General features: G+C 41.1%; 1 protein-coding gene and 1 long non-coding RNA gene across 2 annotated transcripts; both read right to left on the reverse strand.

Annotated features, from left to right (window-relative positions):
• Nucleotides 1-4,695: 4,695 nt before the first annotated feature.
• On the reverse strand, nucleotides 4,696-7,012 carry mgst3b (microsomal glutathione S-transferase 3b). The gene is made up of 4 exons (XM_029688296.2): nucleotides 6,786-7,012; nucleotides 6,134-6,256; nucleotides 5,501-5,573; nucleotides 4,696-5,114 (listed from the first exon to the last, which is right to left on the reverse strand). Exons 1-4 carry the CDS (start codon nucleotides 6,909-6,911, stop codon nucleotides 5,014-5,016), a joined length of 423 nt encoding a protein of 140 aa, XP_029544156.1. The 5' UTR covers nucleotides 6,912-7,012; the 3' UTR covers nucleotides 4,696-5,013.
• Nucleotides 7,013-9,515: 2,503 nt separating this feature from the next.
• Nucleotides 9,516-20,857, reverse strand: LOC135561573 (uncharacterized). Its single transcript, XR_010459570.1, has 3 exons — nucleotides 20,736-20,857; nucleotides 20,254-20,319; nucleotides 9,516-10,822 (listed from the first exon to the last, which is right to left on the reverse strand). It is a non-coding gene; the product is annotated as an uncharacterized LOC135561573 (long non-coding RNA).
• Nucleotides 20,858-22,210: the final 1,353 nt, after the last annotated feature.

Raw genomic sequence — 22,210 nt, forward strand, 5'->3', positions numbered from 1 at the left:
AGCATCCTGAGGTTGATGAGACTCTGATACGCCTTCTTCACCACACTGTCTGTGTGGGTAGACCATTTCAGATCATCAGTGATATGTACGCCGAAGAACCATCTCCACTGCGGTCCTGTCTATGTGGATAGGAGCGTGCTCTCTCTGCTGTTGCCTGTAGTACACGATCAGCTCCTTTGTTTTGTTGATGTTGAGTGAGAGGTTATTTTCCTGGCACAACTCTCACAGGGTCCTCACCTCCTCTCTGTAGACTGTCTCTTCATTGTTGGTAATCAGGCCTACTACTGTTGTGTCGTCTGCAAACTTAATGATTGAGTGGGAGGCGTGCGTGGCCAGGCAGTCATGGGTGAACAGGGAGTACAGTAGGGGGCTGATCACGCACCCTTACGGGGCCCATGTGTTGAAGATCAGCGAAGTGGAGGTGTTGATTCCTACTTTCACCACCTGGGGGAGGCCCGTCAGGAAGTCCAGGGCCCAGTTGCACAGGGAGGGGTTCAGACCCAGGGCCCCTGAGCTTAATGATGAGCTTGGAGGATACTATGGTGTTGAATGCTGAGCTACTGTTGAAGTCAGACGTTTACATACACCTTAGCCAAATACATTTAAACTCAGTTTTTCACAATTCCTGACATTTAGTCATAGTAAAAATTCCGTCTTAGGTCAGTTAGGATCACCACTTTATTTTAAGAATGTGAAATGTCAGCGTAATAGTAGAGAGTATTATTTATTTCAGCTTTTATTTCTTTCATCACATTCCCAGTGGGTCAGAAGTTTACATACACTCAATTAGTATTTGGTTGCATTGCTATTAAATTGTTTAACCTGGGTCAAATGTTTTGAGTAGCCTTCCACAAGCTTCCCACAATAAGTTGGGTGAATTTTGGCCCATTCCTCCTGACAGAGCTGGTGTAACTGAGTCAGGTTTGTAGGCCTCCTTGCTCGCACGTGCTTTTTCAATTCTACCTACACATTTTCTATAGGATTGAGGTCAGGGCTTTGTGATGGCCACTCCAATACCGTGACTTTGTTGTCCTTAGGCCATTTTGCCACAACTTTGGAAGTATGCTTGGGGTTATTGTCCATTTTGAAGAACAATTTGCGACCAAGCTTTAACTTCCATACTGATATCTTGAGATGTTGCTTCAATATATCCACATAATTTTCCATCCTCATGATGCCATCTATTTTGTGAAGTGCACCAGTACCTCCTGCAGCAAAGCACCCCCACAACATGATGCTGCCACCCCCGTGCTTCACGGTTGGGATGGTGTTCTTCGGCTTGCAAGCCTCCCCCTTTTTCCTCCAAACATAACGATGGTCATTATGGCCAAACAGTTCTATTTTTGTTTCATCAGACCAGAGGACATTTCTCCAAAAAGTGTGATATTTGTCCCCATGTGCAGTTGCAAACCGTAGTCTGTTTTTTATGGCGGTTTTGAAGCAGTGGCTTCTTCCTTGCTGAGCGGCCTTTCAGGTTATGTCTATATAGGACTCGTTTTACTGTGGATATAGATACTTTTGTACCTGTTTCCTCCAGCATCTTCACAAGGTCCTTTGCTGTTGTTCTGGGATTGATTTGCACTTTTCGCACAAAAGTACGTTCATCTCTAGGAGACACAACACATCTCCTACTTGAGTGATATGACAGCTGCGTGGTCCCATGGTGTTTATACTTGCTTACTACTGTTTGTACAGATGAGCGTGGTACCTTCAGGCATTTGGAAATTGCTCCCAAGGATGAACCAGACTTGTGGAGGTCAAAAATGTTTTTCTGAGGTTTTGGCTGATTTCTTTAGGTTTCCCATGATGTCAAGCAAAGAGGCACTGAGTTTGAAGGTAGGCCTTGAAATACATCCACAGGTACACCTCCAATTGACTCAAATGATGTCAGCTAGCCTATCAGAAGCTTCTAAAGCCATGACATCATTTTCTGGAATTTTCCAAGCTGTTTAAAGGCACAGTCAATTTTGTGTTAACTTCAGACCCACTGGAATTGTGATACAGTGAATTATAAGTGAAATAATCTGTCTGTAAACAATTGTTGGAAATTTGTGTCATGCACAAAGTAGATGTCCTAACCGACTTGCCAAAACTATATGTAACTGACAAGTAACCTGTAAGTCTATGTCGTTTTTTTGTTTGAATTGTTTACGTGTTCGCTATGCGGGGGAAATGATAAAACAAGCGGAACTACGTAGCTAATAACTGTTGTAACGGGGACAGTATTGTAGCAACACACCTTTGGAGGGTGTTAGCTAAATTTTCATGTCATAGGGTGTAGTTCATAAAGGTTGAAGTGTGTATGTTATGATGGTAATGTTCTAATTAAGGATGAAGTGTAAATTCATGCCAGGAATAATACGTGTGAAGTTTGATTTCCTCCCTTCCTCCCCACGGAGAAGGAGAGCCCACAGTCCTTGGTAGAGGGCCGCGTCAATGGCACTGTGTTATCCTCAAAGCGGGCGAAGAAGGTGTTTAGCTTGTCCGGAAGCAAGACGTCGGTGTCCGTGACGTGGCTGGTTTTCCCTTTGTAGTCCGTGATTGTCTGTAGACCCTGCCACATTGCGAGCTGTCTGTGACTCGTGGTTTGCCTGTTTACTACTCAAAATGATTTTAGTTATTAAGTCAAAGACAAAATTAACTGCAATACACTGGTCTCAAAACATTAGCATAACAAGGCTACACAGAACGACGGCAGACAGTGGTGTAAAGTACTTAAGTAAGATTTCTTTAAAGTACTACTTGTTTTTTGGGGTATTTTTACTTTACTATTTATATTTTTTATAACTTTTACTTCACTACATTCCTAAAGAAAATAATGTACTTTTTATTTTCCCTGAACCCCAACGTACTTGTTACATTTTGATTCCTTAGCAGTACAGGAAAATGGTCCAATTCACCCGCTTATCAAGAGAATATCCCTGCTCATCCCTACTGCCTCATGTCAGAGTTGGAGTGCGCCTCTGACTATCCGTAAATTAAAAAAAATAAATAATAATGTCTGGCTTGCCTAATATAAGGAATTTGAAATTATGTATAGTTTAAATTTTGATACTTAAGTATATGTTTGAAATTACATTTACTTTTGATACTTATAAGTATATTTAAAATCAAATACTTTCAGATTTTTACTCAAGTAGTATTTTACTGGGTGACTTTCACTTCAGTCATTTTCTCTTAAGGTATCTTTCCTTTTACTCAAGTATGACAATTGGGTACTTTTTCCACCACTGACATGCCAATATATGCCCACTGGGGAGTGGCTTATGGAGCGCTCTTTGAAATAAGCGCTTGTGTTGTCATATATCAACGGATCAAGTAATCTCACCACACCGGCCCACCAGTTAAGCAGGAAAAGCCCATTTAAAGCCAATGTATGCTTGATCCAAAAATATGGTCAGAGGCTTCATATGGAGGGTGTGACGCACTTGCGGAGCCTCCGGAGGCATGCAGAGTCCAAATCAAGCCGCAACGCCATGCCCCTATCAAATTGTATATCATTGCAGAGAACTCTGTATTGCTCCGCATTGACATGATTGGTTCACTGTAGGCGGGGGAGGGAGGTCCTTTATAATCACAAACTCACTTCCTTGACAACTTCCTTCACAACCGCTCTGCTCCATGAAGCCAAAAAGTATGGTTGCTCTGACTTCTGCGGAGGCCGCATCACAGAAATGCTGTAATGCCACTGCAGACATTGGATTGACCATGCAGCGCCTTTCATGCTCATTTATATCCACTAGCTAACTACTACTAGTAGAGGGACTAATTTAAATGGCACTGCATGGCCAATCTGACATCTGCATTGGCCGTGGAGCATTTAGGGTGATACGGCCTCTGCAAAGTCAGGTCATTCATACTTTTTGCCCTTCGCCGAGTTAGTTCTATTAGCACGCTAACTTCATGATAAGTTAAGCATTTTAGCTAACATTACTATTTTTATCTTCCTGTCACACAAATGTCTAATCCTTTCTCTGTGCTGCTGACAGTACTGCAGTTCAACCGGCTATGTGTTGTGAAAATTATATTTGGGGGCGTGTACTTCCAGGTAAACATTTCCATAAAAAATGTGATTAATTTTGTTATTTGTTTTCTGTTACTCTATACCCAAGTCGGAAATCATAAACAAGAAAATTAGTTGAGATCCAATTTTCAACTAGAAAAATTATAACATTTCCTCATTCGACCTTGCCGAGATGAAATTAAATAGAAGTTATCCATAAGCACAGGGACTCACATGGATGGGCATTCATAAAATTCCATTGCAGACAGACACTGTAGGCTACAACCAGGACTGGGCCTGCTAACTGACATATACTGTTCAATATCAATTCAGTTGATGAAATACCTTACTCAAATGTTTCAATTGCACTATTTTATAAAAACATTTTGAAAAGAGTATTCATAGAGCTGTGTGAAGTCAGCAATCACAGAGAATCACTATGGGCCAGCGGGCCACAACAGTTTAAGCTACTGTCTGCATCTCACTGGCATATTAAGGGGTGTGGGGGACCATTGGTTGGTAGATTGTTTCATGACCTAGTTTGATGTGCAATTCCACCAATTTACATGAAACAGTCACGAGAGACCACAAGTGTCATTATTTGCCTTCTATATTTCTCTACCCTTTGGAAAATTATATATCAAGTCTAGCACATAGGAATTTATAACATGGTTGAATATGAGAACTTCTGACAATGTTTACATTCATCTTTATTAACATAGCGTTGCCAGTACATAGGCATGAAAGGTTACAAATGCCTGATAATCATATTAAAAAAAATCAATGGTCCTCACAGTATCAACTAACAAAAACTCAATTGTGTTGCAGCAACACATAGGCCTATAATTGTTTACACACTGGTAAGACGACAGCAATTAAAGACTATCATAATTGAAAATCTATTTTTCAGCTACATGATATCATAGTGGCTGTTTGAATGAAAAGGCACAAGCAATTGCAAGACATATTTCTTTAGTAAAAAGGGCAAATAGGGGACAGAACCAGCTGGCTCACAAGACTCCAAGCAACTGCAAAGCCACTGCGATGGAAAGAATGATGACTCCAAAATAACCAATGTACCCATAGGCACCCTTCATCCTCTTGGCTGGATCTGGGGGGGGTAGAATTATTATAGTTTACAGCCATTTAGAAAATGCTGAATACGCGTGTGATTCTTCCGATCATTACCTGCTACCATTTTGCAGAATGTGGGGATATTTCAGCACGTTTCACATGACATTTTCATAAAATACAGCTGTAGTACTAATTTCCATAATGGTATACAATAATGATAAAATGCAGTTATGGTTGAAATACTAAATAGTTGCTAAAAGCATATCTAATCTACAAGGAGTGGATTGGGAGTTTAACCTTTTTCACTCATGCCCTGTGACCCTGTTTGTGAATTATTGAATGGAAACTGGCTCAAAAGTAATAAACAAAGATAAGAGGTGTTCATGTCATGATGTGCAATGTCATTACAACAGATGGTCTTACCTCCGGTGTAGTAACCCCAGGCATAGGAGAACTTGCTGGTGACCCAGATGGCTCCCAGCACAGCTGCAGAAGTCTTATAAGTGGAGGGATGAGTAATTGGGTAACAGGAAAAAGGGTCAAACACAGAGTGAGGATGTCGGACAGTGTAACAGGCAGTGAACTGTCAAATAGAGAAGACACTGAATCATTGTCACAACACCAGTGAGGTGTGGCCTATACTAGTATGTGCTGTCGTTGGTTGTGTAAAGAGGACAGATAAATGCAGCACATGCTGTCAATGATCATCCAGAGAACATGGTATGCCACTCCCACTTGGTTTACTTATTATCAGAAAATTACACTGGTGATAAACCTTTCTTTAGAAGCATTTATCTATCAGTATTTACACAGGGATAAGGCCAATAGTGCACTGTGTGTGAGTTGACAAAGAATGCTGTTCAACTAGGTAGTAGCATGCAGTAATTAGGTAGTAGCATGCAGGATTTAGAGGATTTTAAAATGGGCGACTACTAGTTTCTGAATGTGGTTGTGAAAGAGCCACTCAAATGTAAGCTGACATTAAATCCAACCCATGTGTGTGGCGGTATAAGTGATGTAACCTGGTAATGCTGGTTTGTGTAAGCAGATACGTACTGGATAGACAAGAGCTGCAATGGTTTGGAACACAAGCCACTGTGGGTAGACCTCTAGTGTGTTCTGGTGGGCCCTCTGGATGCAGTTGAACACCTGCTCCTTGTCACTGTACATGGTAGGGTACTGCCCAGTGGAGGAGAAAAAAAGTCAGTGAGAAGTGGCATAGTAATACTCTGAGCTCCTGTACCAGCAATAGGAATAGTAGTAGCTGTCTACTGCGTCGCCATCGTTAGGATGGAGTTGTGGTGCATTAGGGACAAGTTCTTGGAGACCAGATCAAAATACTTGACATAATGGAAGAGGGGAAGACATTAACATATACAACGTCTGCATCATCAGGAAATCTGTATTTCTCATGTACACATTGTTGTTTGCATAACAGACTACTATACACAGGGCAGGTCAAGTTCACTTCAATGTGTTTTGCTTTAGCCCCAAGTACATAGCACCTCAAGTACGGTCAAGCCAAGGCAAGAAGTGACCGACTGATATTGAATGAAGCTCCCAATTTGAGCAGGATTGGAATTCGTTTATATAAAGTCGGATCAGAACAGAAGAAGGCTGTTTACAGCGCTAAAATGTACTTATCTGGCATTGCAGCGCAGTCATTTCATTTCCGCATCATCATCAGACAGAAACGTCATGTACTTACCTTCACATCGTATTTCTTTCTGGCAGCTCCAACCTTAATACCAAGATAACTCAACATGATCCAGCTATAAAAGTATGTAAATATGACATATCCGAAGCTTGATGGCAAGAGCTCTAGAATTTCCATTGTAAAAGAATTCAGCAAAATAACAACTAATTTCAAATTCGAGAATAACCTCCGCCTGTATTCACGGCTTGTTTATTCTGCTGATAAACAAGCAGGGGAGAGGTTATGTATGCTGTTCTCTCGCGATATTATTTTCTCGCGTTGTGTTTAGTACAATCCATGTTTTTATACGATCTATTATGATCCATACTGCTTGTACGGATTGCTTGCCAGTAAACAGTAAACTCGTCCAAAACAATGTCTACTTTTTAACAACTCCAGTGTATTGAAAATAAACTTTGTTTTGTAAACCACATAATGTGCCCTCTATTTCGGAAAGACTTACGAATCACCCCACCGTCCTAACTGCTGTGGAAATAGCATAGAATATGCGCAGTGCCTGTAGCAAACTGACCCTCAAGAACAAACGGAATGTTTCCAAGGGTGGAGGGTGGAATTTTCAAGAGCGACACTCGATGACCTCGGCTGACTTCATCATTTTATGGCTAGTTTGGTCAAGTAGCATATTAAACTCCACTCCATCACAGTTTATACACCATTTCAATAATAAAAAATAACCCAAGATAGATCACAGCCTGTCGTTTCCAATGGGAGCAAATTAATCATAGTGGGCAGAACCAACTTCAACTGGCAAATACCTACCTTCAATGGTCACTGGCACGCTGGATTATTGTGCAGTTCATAGATGAATGGCGATTTCAAGTACCGGGCAGATGGCAGTGTTAACAGCGTGTCCCATGGTGGCGGTGGGGTTATGGCATGGGCAGGCATAAACTACAGATAACGAACACAATTGCATTTTATCGATGGCAATTTGAATGCAGAGATACCGTGGCGACCCGTCATTCATTTGGGCGGCAGATAGCCTAACGCTTAGAGCGTTGGGCCAGTAACCGAAAGGTCGCTGTTTTGAAAACCCGAGCCGAAAAGGTGAAATTCCTGTCAGTGAGCAAGGCACTTAATCCTAATTTGCTACAGGGACCGACCCTGTAGGTAGGTCGTCATTGTAACTAAGAATTTGTTCTTAACTGACTTGCCTAGTTAAATAAAATTCAGGGGTAAAATAGTGGGAATGTTGAGCCCCACCTGTTTAGCAAAAAACTAAAATGTGTTCCCTGTTTTGAAATCAAATCACATATCTACCGTAGCTTTGTCTGGAGTGATCATGTCAACATCATACTTTCAAAAATTTAGCTAGACAAGCAGTCATCATGCATCAAGTCGACAATCTACTGGTAAATCCTTTTCAAACCTTGTCATATGAAGAACAATTCATGGTAAAAAATGTGTCGGTGCTCATCGGCAAGTTGGAAATCGTAAATTCAACAATAAGTGGTTTGGAAGGAATAAGTGGCTAACTGAACGCATCGCAAAGCAATCACTAGCCTGCTATTCAGTGGAGTGGGTGTTTAGTCCAAGTCAATGTTTACGGGTCTATTTTCCAAGCTTAAAAGGATAAACATTCACATGCAACCACATTGGCCATGCTGTCAATCTAGCATTACTTCTGCCGCATTCAAAACAAATGGAAACTTGGAACTGGGAAATCTCAGACTTCAGAGAGTTCAAGACCACTTTTGAACGGTCATCCAACTCGGAATTCCAAATCTGGGACTCTGACTTCTTTCTAGAGCTCCGACCTGACGACCACTGACGCCATGAGTCAACCTTGAGTTCCTAGTTGTCTTGAAAGCACCATGAATCCAGAGAATGCCAGACTTTGATGACAAAAGGACCACCGTGCCGCACACCTTCCTGTTCAAGTGAGCCCAGCATAACAAGGTGAGTCCAAAAAAATCTATTGTATGCTGCTGCATAAATGATGTAATATGCCAGGAGATATGTATACTGTAGCTAAGAAAGTAATACTAAGTGTATGTTGTGTAGTAAGCTGTTAGTAAGAGGTCGACCGATTTATAGTTTAATACCGATACTTGGAGGACCAAAAAAAAGCTGATATCGATTAGTCGGCCGATTTTTATATATTTGTAATAATGACAATTACAATACTGAATGAACACTTATTTTAACTTAATGTAATACATAAAATCAATTTAGTCTCAAATAATGAAACATGTTCAATTTGATTTAAATAATGCAAAAACACATGTGCCACGTAAAAAAGCTAACGTTTAAGTTCCTTGCTCAGAACATGAGAACATATGAAAGTTGGTGGTTCCTTTGAACATGAGTTTTCAATATTCCTAGTTAAGAAGTTTTAGGTTGTAGTAATTATATGACTATTTCTCTCTATACCATTTGTATTTCATATACCTTTGACTCTTGGATGTTCTTATAGGCACTATAGTATTGCCAGCCTAATCTCGGGAGTTGTTAAACTTGAAGTCATAAAACAGCGCTGTGCTTCAAGCATTGTGAAGAGCTGCTGGCAAACGCAGGTAAGTGCTGTTTGAATGAATGCTTACGAGTCTGCTGCTGCCTACCACCGCTCAGTCAGACTGCTCTATCAAATCATAGACAAATCATAGACATAGAATTATAGTAAACACACAGAAATACAAGCCATAGATCATTAATATGGTCAAATATAAATAAATAAAACTTTTATTCTTTCAGTGAAATACGGAACCATTCCGTATTTTATCGAATGGGTGGCAACCCTAAGACTAAATATTGTTGTTACATTGCACAACCTTCAATGTTATGTCATAATTATGTAAAATTCTGGCAAATGAGTTCGCAACGAGCAAGGCGACCCAAACTGTATGCAATGAACTCAAGAGAAATTACACAATTTCCATAGTGAATATTGCTTGCTAACATGAATTTCGTTTAACTATATATGCAGGTTAAAAAAAATACACTTCTGTGTATTGATTTTAAGAAAGGCATGGATGTTTATGGTTAGGAACAGTCGTGCAACAATTGTGCTTTTCTTAAATCATCACCCGTTTGGCGAAGTAGGCTGTGATTCGATGATAATCAACAGGCACCACATTGATTATATGCAACGCAAGACAAGCTAGTTAACCTAGTAATATCATCAACAATGTGAGGTAATCAATCTTCACTTAATCACTAGTTGTTTTTTTATAAGTTTAATGCTAGCTCGAAACTTACCTTGGCTCCTTGCTGCACTCGCGTAACAGGTGGTCAGCCTGCCACGCAGTTTCCTAGTGGAATGCAATGTAATCAGCATCCAAAATTGCAGATGACCAATTGTTGTTAAAACTTGAAATCGGCCCTAAGTAATCAGCCATGCCGATAAAATCGGTCCACCTCTAGTTAGTAGCCCATATTCCGCATCCTAATCATTTGGTCCCTTTCCCCCTCATAACTTAACACACTGTTCTGACTTGGTGGTGCACATGTAGCCTATAGCCTGTTTTAGAGAAAAATGTAATCATCCAATATTGTAAAAGCTTGTTTGCTTATATGCCCCCTTTATTTGTCCTAGAGTTCTGACTTGGTGTACTGGGAGAATACTGTAAGAACGGCCCATGTTCTGAATTCTGTCACTGTACATTTCAAAAGTGATGAACAAATAAATCAAATGTATTTATAAAGCCCTTTTTACATCAGCCAATGTCAAAGTGCTCTACAGAAACCCAGCCAAGCAAGATGTTCAAATGTTCATAGATGACCAGCAGTGTCAAATAATAATAAGCACAGTGGTTGTAGAGGGTGCAACAGGTCAGCACCTCAGGAGTAAATGTCAGTTGGCTTTTCATAGCCGGGCATTCAGAGTTCGAGACAGCAGGTACGTTAGAGAGAGAGCGTTGAAAACAGTGGGGCTGGGACAAGGTAGCACATCCGGTGGACAGGTCAGGGTTCCATAGCTGCAGGCAGAACAGTTGAAACTGGAGCAGCAGCATGACCAGGTGGACTGGAGACAGCAAGGCATCATCAGGCCAGGTAGTCCTGAGGCATGGTCCTAGGGCTCAGGTCCTCTGGGAGGAGGGAGAGAGAGAATTAGAGGGAGCATACTCAAATTCACACAGGACACCGGATAAGACAGGAGAATTACACCAGATGACTGACCCCAGCCCCCCCACACAAACTATTGCAGCATAGATACTGGAGGCTGAGACAAAAGGGGTCGGGACGATACCCTCGGGCAGGACCAACCAGGCAGGATATAACCCCACCCACTTTGCCAAAGCACAGCCCCCACACCACTAGAGGGATACCTGCAAACCACCAACTTACTACCCTGAGACAAGGCTGAGTATAGCCCACAAAAATGTCCCCACGGTACGAACCAGAGGAGGTGTCATCCCGGACAGGAAGATCACGTCAGTGACTTAACCCACTCAAGTGACGTCCCCTCCTAGGGACAGCATGGAAGAGAACTAGTAAGCCAATTACTCAGCCCCCGTAATAGGGTCAGAGGCAGACAATCCCAGTGGAGAAGGGGGATCCGGCCAGGCAGAGACAGCAAGGGCGGTTTGTCGCTCCAGTGCCTTTCCGTTCACCTTCGTACCCCTGGGCCAGACTACACTTAATTATAGGACCTACTGTAGAGATTAGTTCAATAAAGACAAAGGACGAGACAGAGTCTGCATCTCTCACATAGGTAGGCAGACCACTCCATAAAAAAATAGCTCTATAGGAGAAAGCCCTGCCTCAAGCTGTTTGCTTAGAAATTCTAGGGACAATAAGGAGGCCTGTGTCTTGTGACCGTAGCGTATGTGTAGGTATGTACGGTAGGTCTAAAATCGGAGAGATACATAGGAGCAAGCCCATGTATAATGCTTTGTAGGTTAGCAGTAAAACTTAGACATCAGTGTGGATAGGAGAGGCTAGCACTGGAGTAATATGATAAAGTTTATTTTTTTGAGTCTAGTCAAGATTCTAGCAGCCGTGTTTATCCAGGTAGCCAGAAAGTAGAGCATTGCAGTAGTCTAATCTAGAAGTTACAAAAGCACGGATTAGCTTTTCTACATTTTTGGACAAAAAGTTTCTGATTTTTGCAATGTTACGAAAAGCTATCCTTGAAATATTCTTGATATGTTCGTCAAAAGAGAGATCAGGGTCCAGAGTAACGCCAAGGTCCTTCGCTGTTTTATTTGAAACGACTGTACAACCATCAAGATTGTCAGATCCAACAGAAGATCAATATTGTTTCTTGAGACCTAGAACTAGCATCTCTGTTTTGTCAGAATTTAAAAGTAAAACATTTTTTTGCTGCCATCCACCTCCTTATGTCTAAAACACAGGCTTCCAGAGAGGGCAATTTTGGGGCTTCACCATATTGAATCGAAATGTACAGCTGTGTATCGTCCGCATAGCAGTGAAAGTTGTCATTCGGAAACAATGTTATCACCAAGAGGTAAAATTTATAGTAAAAACAATAGTGGTCCTAAAATGGAACCTTGAGGAACACTGAAACTTACAATTGAGTTGTCAGAGGACAAACCATCCACAGAGACGAACTGATATTGTTCCGACATATCTAAATCATGCCAGAACATTTCCATGTAGACCAATTAAGGTTTCCAATCTCTCCAAATGAACGTGGTGATTGATGGTGTCAAAAGCAGCACTAAGGTCTAAGGGCACGAGGACCGATGCAGAGCCTTGGTCTGACACCATTTAAAGGTCATTAAACAAATAGTTATTGACTACGTCTGTCCTAGCTCGCTCATTAATGTCTTAATCAAAATTACGGATGGCCTCTTATTATGCTCGTCGTCCCCGTATGCCATAGTTTGTACATGTCAATTGTCAGTAGAAACCACATTTGTTGAAACAAGTCAGCCATATCAGCTATTTTTTTTAAAAGGCAGTAAATTAGGCTGAATGAACTGTTTCGCTGCCAGACAAGACTCCACTGATGGTGCTGAAAAGAAAGCTCTGCTATTGGGACAGCTTTATGTAGGCCCTAACAGTTTGTGGGCACCTTTTGTCACTGTTATAGTGCAATTAATGTATTGTTTAGTGTTGTGTAGTGGCTTTGCTGGCATGCATAACATTTTTTTTTTTAATTAAACAAATTGGGGAGTTTGCCCCACCAAGATTTACATGCTAAAATTGAGATCCTGAGGCCCATTATTGTGCCCCATGTCGCAAGGATCTGTACACAATTCCTGGAAGCTGAAAATGTCCCAGTTCATCCATGGCCTGTATACTCACCAGACATGTCACCCACTGAGCATGTTTGGGATGCTCTGGATCTGGGCCATCACCCGAGTTTCATAACGTTTGGGGCTCAGTCCTGAAGACCAGGGTCAGAGGAAAAAAGGCCTTTTCTAAAATAATTTCCTGCAATTCTACGTCATTTTACATGACACAATACAATAATATATTTTTATTCCAAGCAAATGACAAGAATGACAAGCTACTCCGACATTCACATACTGAGATCAACAAAACAAAGGACCCATGTCTTAAATGCAATCAATAGCATAGGCAAATGAAAAGAGTGGGTACACAGATTTTAGGCCTACAATATGAGGAAATTCTAGTCCACCAACTTGCCAGTGGCATTCACCTATTCAGACTTTTCCCCAATTGTATTTTAAAATATTGCAAAATACCTTCTAGCTGCTGCCTGCTGTTCATTGACAGCCACAACTAAACTATCGGCTATTTTATATTTGCCGTGTGGACTGCCCAATTGCGGGACTCCCGACTGTAGACTAGGCCTGTGCGCTCATTATGTGACAAAACACAATCTACAGCATTTTTAAAAAGCTATTGATTCTACGTGGCTAAATTATGCTGGTGTAGTATTTTCAATGATTTTATTTATTTATAGAGATAGGAGTAATTATATCATTTGGTAAATGTATTTCAATTTACAGTTGAAGTCGGAAGTTTACATACTTTAGGTTGGAGTCATTAAAACTCGCTTTTCAACCACTCCACAAATTTCTTGTTAACAAACTATAGTTTTGGCAAGTCGGTTAGGACATCTACTTCGTGCATGACACAAGTCATTTTTCCAACAACTGTTCACAGACAGATTATTTCACTGTATCACAATTCCAGGGGGTCAGAAGTTTACATACACGAAGTTGACTGTGCCTTTAAACAGCTTGGAAAATTCCAGAAAATGATGTCATGGATTTAGAAGCTTCTGATAGGCTAATTGACATCATTTGAGTCAGTTGGAAGTGTACCTGCAGGTGTACCTTCAAGGCCTACCTTCAAACTCTGCCTCTTTGCTTGACATCATGGGGAAATCAAAAGAAATCAGCCAAGAAATAAAATTGTAGACCTCCACAAGTCTGGTTCATCCTTTGGAGCAATTTCCAAAAGCCTGAAGGTACCACATTCATCTGTACAAACAATAGCACGCACGTATAAACACCATGGGACCATGCAGCTGTCATACCACTCAGGAAGGAGACGCATTCTGTCTCCTAGAGATGAACATACTTTTGTGCGAAAAGTATTTGGTCACCTACAAACAAGCAAGATTTCTGGCTCTCACAGACCTGTAACTTCTTCTTTAAGAGGCTCCTCTGTCCTCCACTCATTACCTGTATTAATGGCACCCGTTTGAACTTGTTATCAGTATAAAAGACACCTGTCCACAACCTCAAACAGTCACACTCCAAATTCCACTATGGCCAAGACCAAAGAGCTGTCAAAGGACACCAGAGACAAAATTGTAGACTGCACCAGGCTGGGAAGACTGAATCTGCAATAGGTAAGCAGCTTGGTTTGAAGTAATCAACTGTGGGAGCAATAATAGGAAATGGAAGACATACAACACCACTGATAATCTCCCTCGATCTGGGGCTCCACGCAAGATCTCACCCCGTGGGGTCAAAATGATCACAAGAACGGTGAGCAAAAATCCCAGAACCACACGGGGAGACCTAGTGAATGACCTGCAGAGAGCTGGGACCAAAGTAGCAAAGCCTACCATCAGTAACACACTACGCCGCCAGGGACTCAAATCCTGCAGTGCCAGACGTGTCTCCCTGCTTAAGCCAGTACATGTCCAGGCCCATCTGAAGTTTGCTAGAGAGCATTTGGATGATCCAGAAGAAGATTGGGAGAATGTCATATGGTCAGCTGAAACCCAAATATAACTTTTTGGTAAAAACTCAACTCGTCATGTTTGGAGGACAAAGAATGCTGGGTTGCATCCAAAGAACACCATACCTACTGTGAAGCATGGGGGTGGAAACATCATGCTTTGGGGCTGTTTTTCCTGCAAAGGGACCAGGACGACTGATCCGTGTAAAGGAAAGCATGAATGGGGCCATGTATCGTGAGATTGAGTGAAAACCTCCTTCCATCAGCAAGGGCATTGAAGATGAAACGTGGCTGGGTCTTTCAGCATGACAATGATCCCAAACACACCGCCCGGGCAACGAAGGAGTGGCTTCGTAAGAAGAATTAAGGTCCTGGAGTGGCCTAGCCAGTCTCCAGATCTCAACCCCATAGAAAATCTTTGGAGGGAGTTGAAAGTCTGTGTTGCACAGCAACAGCCCCAAAACATCACTGCTCTAGAGAAGATCAGCATGGAGGAATGGGCCAAAATACCAGCAACAGTGTATGAAAACCTTGTGAAGATTTACAGAAAATGTTTGACCTCTGCCAACAAAGGGTATATAACAAACTATTGAGAAACTTTTGTTATGGACCAAATACTTATTTTCCACCATAATTTGCTAATAAATTCATAAAAAATTCCTACAATGTGATTTTCTGGATTTTTTTTTCTCATTGTCTGTCATAGTTGAAGTGTACCTATGATGAAAATTACAGGCCTCTCATCTTTTTAAGTGGGAGAACTTGCACAATTGGTGGCTGACCAAATACTTTTTTGCCCCACTTTACACTCTCCCATACTAAATGTCTACTCAATTTGGAACATCATTGCTTACAGTTGAAATGGAACATTGTTATTTAGTAGTCTCCCTCCCACTCTGAAGAAGCACCAGGCATTTCAACTGCGTTATGGTGACTGTATTCCTGACAAGAGAACTTAAAAACAGACCAAACTCCCACCGTCCATATGCCAAAGAGAACTTGGTACACAAGTGGTGTTCTGGATGGGGTTTGGAGAACTGCATCATCATCATCATCAAGCCACTCATCATGCCAGTTCTTTCTACAATATTTTGTTTGTTCTGAAAACTACCCTTGTAGAATTCTTGTAATGACCAGATGCTTAGCTTTGACTTCAATAAAGCAAGGGTGCATGGGAACTGCTGTTTGTTGAAGCTATGTACAGTCGAGGCCAAAAGTTGAGAATGACACATTAATTTCCACAAAGTTTGCTGCTTAAGTGTCTTTAGATATTTTTGTCAGGTGTTACTCTGGAATACTAAAGTACAATTACAAGCATGTAATAATTGTCAAAGGCTTTTATTGACAATTACATGAAGTTGATGCAAAGAGTCAATATTTGCAGTGTTGACCCTTCTTTTTCAAGACCTCTGCAATCCAGCCTGGCATGCTGTCAATTAACTTCTGGACCCCACCCTGACTGATGGCAGCCCATTATTGCATAATCAATGCTTGAGGTTTGTCAGAATCTGTGGGTTTTTGTTTGTCTACCCGCCTCTTGAGGATTGACCACAAATTCTCAATGGGATTAAGGTCTGGGGAGATCTGGCCATGGACCCAAAATATCAATTTTTGTTCACCGAGCCACTTAGTTATCACTTTTGCCTAATGGCAAGGTGCTCCATCATGCTGGAAAAGGCATTGTTCGTCACCAAACTGTTCCTGGATGGTTGGGAGAAGTTGCTCTCGGAGGATGTGTTGTTACCATTCTTTTTTCATGGCTGTGTTCTTAAGCAAAATTGTGAGTGAGCCCACTCCCTTGGCTGAGAAGCAACCCCACACATGAATGGTCTCCGGATGCTTTACTGTTGGCATGACACAGGACTGATGGTAGCGCTCACCTTGTCTTCTCCGGACAAGCTTTTTAGACCTAATAGTACTGTAGAGCTCTTTTTACTTGCACACAATATAGCTGGATCACCCCGTCCTGGGTCTAGGGGTCCACTGCCCTGCAATGCCCCAACCCAACACATCCCATTCAGCTTTAGGATCTTAATGAACCATTCATTATTGGTTTCAGATGTGTTAGGCCCAGGCTAGAGTGACAACCACCAGTACGGCAGACCCCTAGGGCAGACTGAGCAACCTAGCAGCTAAGGAACGCCTAAATAGGTATCACCCCTGACGTGGGCATGTTTTCAATAGACTCTTTTTGTCGTACAGTATTCCATATAACACATCCAGACCTTATGAAAGTTGCATAGTATAACCTTAATCTTGTAATAAATCAAATCCAGTGATACATAACTTAACATCCATTGTGACATTGTGGGAGGAAAACCACCATCCAATTAATGGCAATGCATTTCTTAGCCGCTAAAAATGCTTGGTTACACAGTTTCTTCTGATAAGTCTCCAGTATCCACATTTCCAAGCAAACAAAAACAGGGAGAATCTGTAGACATGCTGAGATAAAATAACATACTCTTTGCCAGAATTCAGCCAGCCTTCACAATAGCATAACATATTGAAATGTCGCCATTTGGATTTTACACCTCCAGCAGAGGAACTACTTCTAAATGCATGATGTTCAATTTCACTGTCATATAATACCTTCTATGGATGGTTTTAAACTGCAGTAATATGTCTGAGATTATATCAACATGACTGAGCATTCTAACATCTGAATCCATTCATCAGTTGTGTCTCCCAGGTTTTCCTCACCTTTTTGTTTTACATGTTTTGTGTCAACAGGGAAGAGACTGTCAACCCTTGACACAATTTGGAAATCAACTTTGGAGGTGTCAGACTGCCTTAAAATAGTTTCCCTGGCTGCCTGACCCTGCTGACACCCCTGTCACCATCTGATCCTGCTCAGATGAGGCATGACAAAGAATTACATTGGTGTACGTTTATACATTATACAATAGAATCAATGGTTCAATAATTGAAATGACCATTATTCCCAAATCCCAGACTGTAGCTTTAACTTCTTATGGCTGGGGGCGCTATTTTCACGTTCGGATGAAAAGCGTGCCCAGAGTAAACTGCCTGCTACTCAGGCCCAGAAGCCAAGATATGCATATTATTAGTAGATTTGGATATAAAACACTGAAGTTTCTAAAACTGTTTGAATGATGTCTGAGTAGAACAGAACTCATGATGTGACTGGAAAAAACCTGAGAAAAATCCAACCAGGAAGTGGAAAATCTGAGGTTTGTAGTTTTTCACGTGATTGCCTATCCAATATAGTGTAAATTTGGTCCGATTGCACTTCCTAAGGCTTCCACTAGATGTCAACGGTCTTCAGAATGTTGTTTCAGGCTTCTACTGTGAAAGGGGAGCGAATAAGAGCTGTTTGAACCAGTGGTCAGGCAGAAAGCCTTGAGTTGTCGTGAGCTCCGTTCCTTTTCATTTCTAAAGCCATAGGAATTGTCCGGTTCAAACTTTTTTTGAAGATTTATGATAAAAACATCCTAAAGATTGATTCTATACATCGTTTGACATGTTTCTATGAACTATAATAGAAATTTGACTTTTTGTCTAGACTTAGTGCTCGCATATTGTGCATTTGGATTACTGGACTAAACACGCAAACAAAAAGGAGGTATTTGGACATAAATGATGGACTTTATCAAACAAAACAAACATTTGTGGAACTGGGATTCCTGGGAGTGCATTTCGATGAAGATCAAAGGTAAGTGAATATTTATAATGCTATTTCTGACTTTTGTTGACTCCACAACATGGCGGGTATCTGTATGGTGGCTGAGCGCTGTACTCAGATTATTGCATAGTGTGCTTTTGCCATAAAGCTTTTTTGAAATCTGACACAGAGGTTGCATTAAGGAGAAGTATATATTTAATTCTATGCATAACACTTGTATCCTTCATCAACATTTATGATGAGTATTCCTGTAAATTGATGTGGCTCTCTGCAAAATCCCCGGATGTTTTGGAGGCAAAACATTACTGAACGTAACGCGCCAATGTAAACTGAGATTTTTGGATATAAATATGAACTTTATTGAACAAAACATACATGTATTGTGTAACATGAAGTCCTATGAGTGCCATCTGATGAAGATCAAAGGTTAGTGATTAATTCTCTCTCTATTTCTGCTTTTTGTGACTCCTCTCTTTGGCTGGAAAATGGCTGTGGTTTTTGTGACTAGGCGTTGACCTAACATAATCGCATGGTATGCTTTCGTCGTAAAGCCTTTTTGAAATCGGACACTGTGGTGGGATTAACAAGTTTATCTTTAAAATGGTGTATAATACTTGTATGTTTGAGGAATTTTAATTATGAATTTGTTTGAATTTGGCGCCCTGCACTTTCACAGGGTGTTGTCAAATCTATCCCGATAATGGGATATCTGCCGTAAGAAGTAGAGGTCGACCGATTAATCATAATGGCCGATTAATTAGGGCCGATTTCAAGTTTTCATAACAATCGGAAATCTGTATTTTTGGACACCGATTTGGACCCCAAAAAATGTACACCTTTATTTAATCTTTTTAACTAAGCAAGTCAGTTAAGAACACATTCTTATTTTCAATGATGGCCTAGGAACTACACATGGTTGATGATATTACTAGTTTATCTAGCGTGTCCTGCGTTGCATATAATCTATGCGGTGCGTATTCGTGAAAAAGGACCGTCGTTGCTTCAATGTGTACCTAACCATAAACATCAATGCCTTTCTTAAAATCAATACACAAGTATATATTTTTAAACCTGCATATGTAGCTGAAAGAAATCCAGGTTAGCAGGCAATATTAACCAGGTGAAATTGTGTCACTTCTCTTGCGTTCATTGCACGCAGGGTCAGGGTATATGCAACAGTTTGGGTCGCCTAATTTGCCAGAATTTTACATAATTATGACATAACATTGAAGGCTGTGCAACGTAACAGGAATATTTAGACTTATGGATGCCACCCGTTAGATGAAATACAGAACGGTTCCATATTTCACTGAAAGAATAAACTTATTGTTTTCAAGATGATAGTTTCCGTATTCTACCATATTAATGACCTAAGGCTCATATTTCTGTGTTATTATGTTATAACTAAGTCTATGATTTGATAGAGCAGTCTGACTGAGCGGTGGTAGGCACCAGCAGGCTCGTAAGCATTCATTCAAACAGCACATTCGTGCGTTTGCCAGCAGCTCTTCGCAATGCTTCAAGCATTGCTCTGTTTATGACTTCAAGCCTATCAACTCCCGAGATTAGACTGGTGTAACCGATGTGAAATGGCTAGCTAGTTAGCGGGGTGCGCGCGAATAGCGTTTCAAACGAGACTTGGAGTCTAAACTGCTGTCCTGTAGCTACTGTAGATCTACCAATCAACTCAAGAAGGAACTTTGTATCATTCACGGATACTGTTAATATTACTGCAAAATTCACCTGAGCTCCGTAGACTGGTCTTCTCTGTCTGTCTGACCATACTGGGACCCCTGTCACCATCTGATCCTGTTAAGACATGGTGAGCAGTGTTGTGTACTGACTGTAGAGCTGTTCATACCATGTCAGTGTGAAAAGTAGGACATTAGTTAGGAAAACTGATGTTACATTGCTATACTGAAAGTGAATGGAGCAAAAACAATATCTAGCTACTATCATACATCAACTGGCAAAAACAAGCCAAGTGAATTTACTTCTGCTAAAACCAGGACAAAACATTTCCATACACACAAGCTGTTAGACACTGCTACCTGACAGATAGCTAGAGGCTAGAACTGAACTGGCTGTGGTATCTACTAACTAGCTAGCTTGTTTATTCACTTCACACCGAACTTCGAGAGGGGATGAAACACTTGCTAACGTTACACTACTAGCTCAGCACTGGGAATAAATACTTATTTTCAGTTAAGTCAAACAGCAGTTACCATGCCAGCTACATCAGTCAAATAGAGTAGCTAGTAGCTCTGCTTGCTTTTGCAACTCAGAGAAAGAAAAAACACAGACAACAGCTGCCTCTGTTCGCACTGTGGTGTCAGCGCGATCCTAATTCCAGACGGCTGAAACTACCAAACAGCTCTGAGGAGTCTGCATGGTCCTAAAGCACACCAATGCCGCTTTTTGTGTCACAATGCAATGATAAAACTGTGTGTGTGTGGGGGGTGTCATGCTCCCCCCAGTGAAAGTTGCACCCGAAGGCTGTGATGCACATATTGACCACATAGTGTCAGAGTTGCACCACTGAAGTGAGTGCTGCAGAACTTGTTCTGATTCCTAAACACTTCAAGAGATCAGTGACACTAACAACTATTTTAGTGATGGAATGGTTTTTGGAGATTAAAGCCAATCGAATTTCAGTAATTAATTGGGGGACAATGGCTATGTTAGTGATTTGAGGTCTGAATTGGACCCCTGTAAAAAACAACTGCATAGCTTAGCTTGTCATAGCACCTACCTTCAACACGGCCACCTCATGTTAAGTGGTTTTAATGGATGATTTACTCAGGCTCAGATTTCAGTGTAATAAACTTGCCATACATCATCCAGAAGTCACAGCTACACTCATAGAGCAGTATTTGTGAAGGTGGGGTTTGGTTTTGGCAGGTGAGTTAAACTCTTTGTTCAGGGAGAGGAGAGAACTCAGACGGGTGCCAAATGTCTGCTAACATATGACTGAGCTTTTTTTGAACATGTTCTCTCCTGAGTTACCTGATCTAACCCAAAGTGTCATTATAGCTGGTAAAACTGGCTAGTAGTCAGATACTTTCCTTCAGATGCATTTTACCTGAGACTCAGGAAGCCTATTATTATAATAAGATCTTGGAGTGTGTGTAAATTTAACTGATTCATTTACCAATAACTGATTTCCTGTGTTGTATCAATGGGGGAGTAATACATTTAACTGCAATCCCATGGCTTGAGGTTTGAATCTGATATTCCCATGTCATGCCACACTAAGATCTTACATTGTTCAATACAGTACATGCTTAGCAACTGTCTTATCTCTATGAAAATGCAAGTATCATCACCACACCTTTGATGTCAATGTCATTGTGCATAGTCTCAAACAAATCACAATACATTTGTAATTTCATCAGATGGGGAGGAGGAAAGGCAGGTCTGACTTGTCATCCTTGTGTGTCTAGAGGATTCCTCATGCACAAGGATTTTTTTATATCATTACTTTTATACGCATAAATTACTGCATAACGAGCAAGTTTTTCAGGCAGGAGTAATGCAATCAGCCACACCTCAGGACAGATGTTCTCCCTTCTGTCTTTTTACATGACATGAGGGTATTTCTCTCCTCTGATTGTATGATATGGCCACAAAGGAGCTGCAGTCTATAAGGGCTAGATTCAATCAGATCAAGGGTGTACCGGCGATAGCACACACACGCATA

The sequence above is a fragment of the Oncorhynchus nerka genome, linkage group LG18 (assembly GCF_034236695.1).
Source record: "Oncorhynchus nerka isolate Pitt River linkage group LG18, Oner_Uvic_2.0, whole genome shotgun sequence".
Lineage (NCBI taxonomy): Eukaryota > Metazoa > Chordata > Actinopteri > Salmoniformes > Salmonidae > Oncorhynchus > Oncorhynchus nerka.

Bases quoted from the DNA above. Each gene is read 5' to 3' on its own strand.
- mgst3b (XM_029688296.2), bottom strand. From the start codon at position 6,911: ATGGAAATTCTAGAGCTCTTGCCATCAAGCTTCGGATATGTCATATTT. The intron at 5,574-6,133 runs GTACGTATCTGC...TCCACTTATAAG, and splicing joins TTGCAGCTCTTGTCTATCCA to ACTTCTGCAGCTGTGCTGGG. The intron at 5,115-5,500 runs GTAAGACCATCT...TACCCCCCCCAG, and splicing joins CTGGGGTTACTACACCGGAG to ATCCAGCCAAGAGGATGAAG.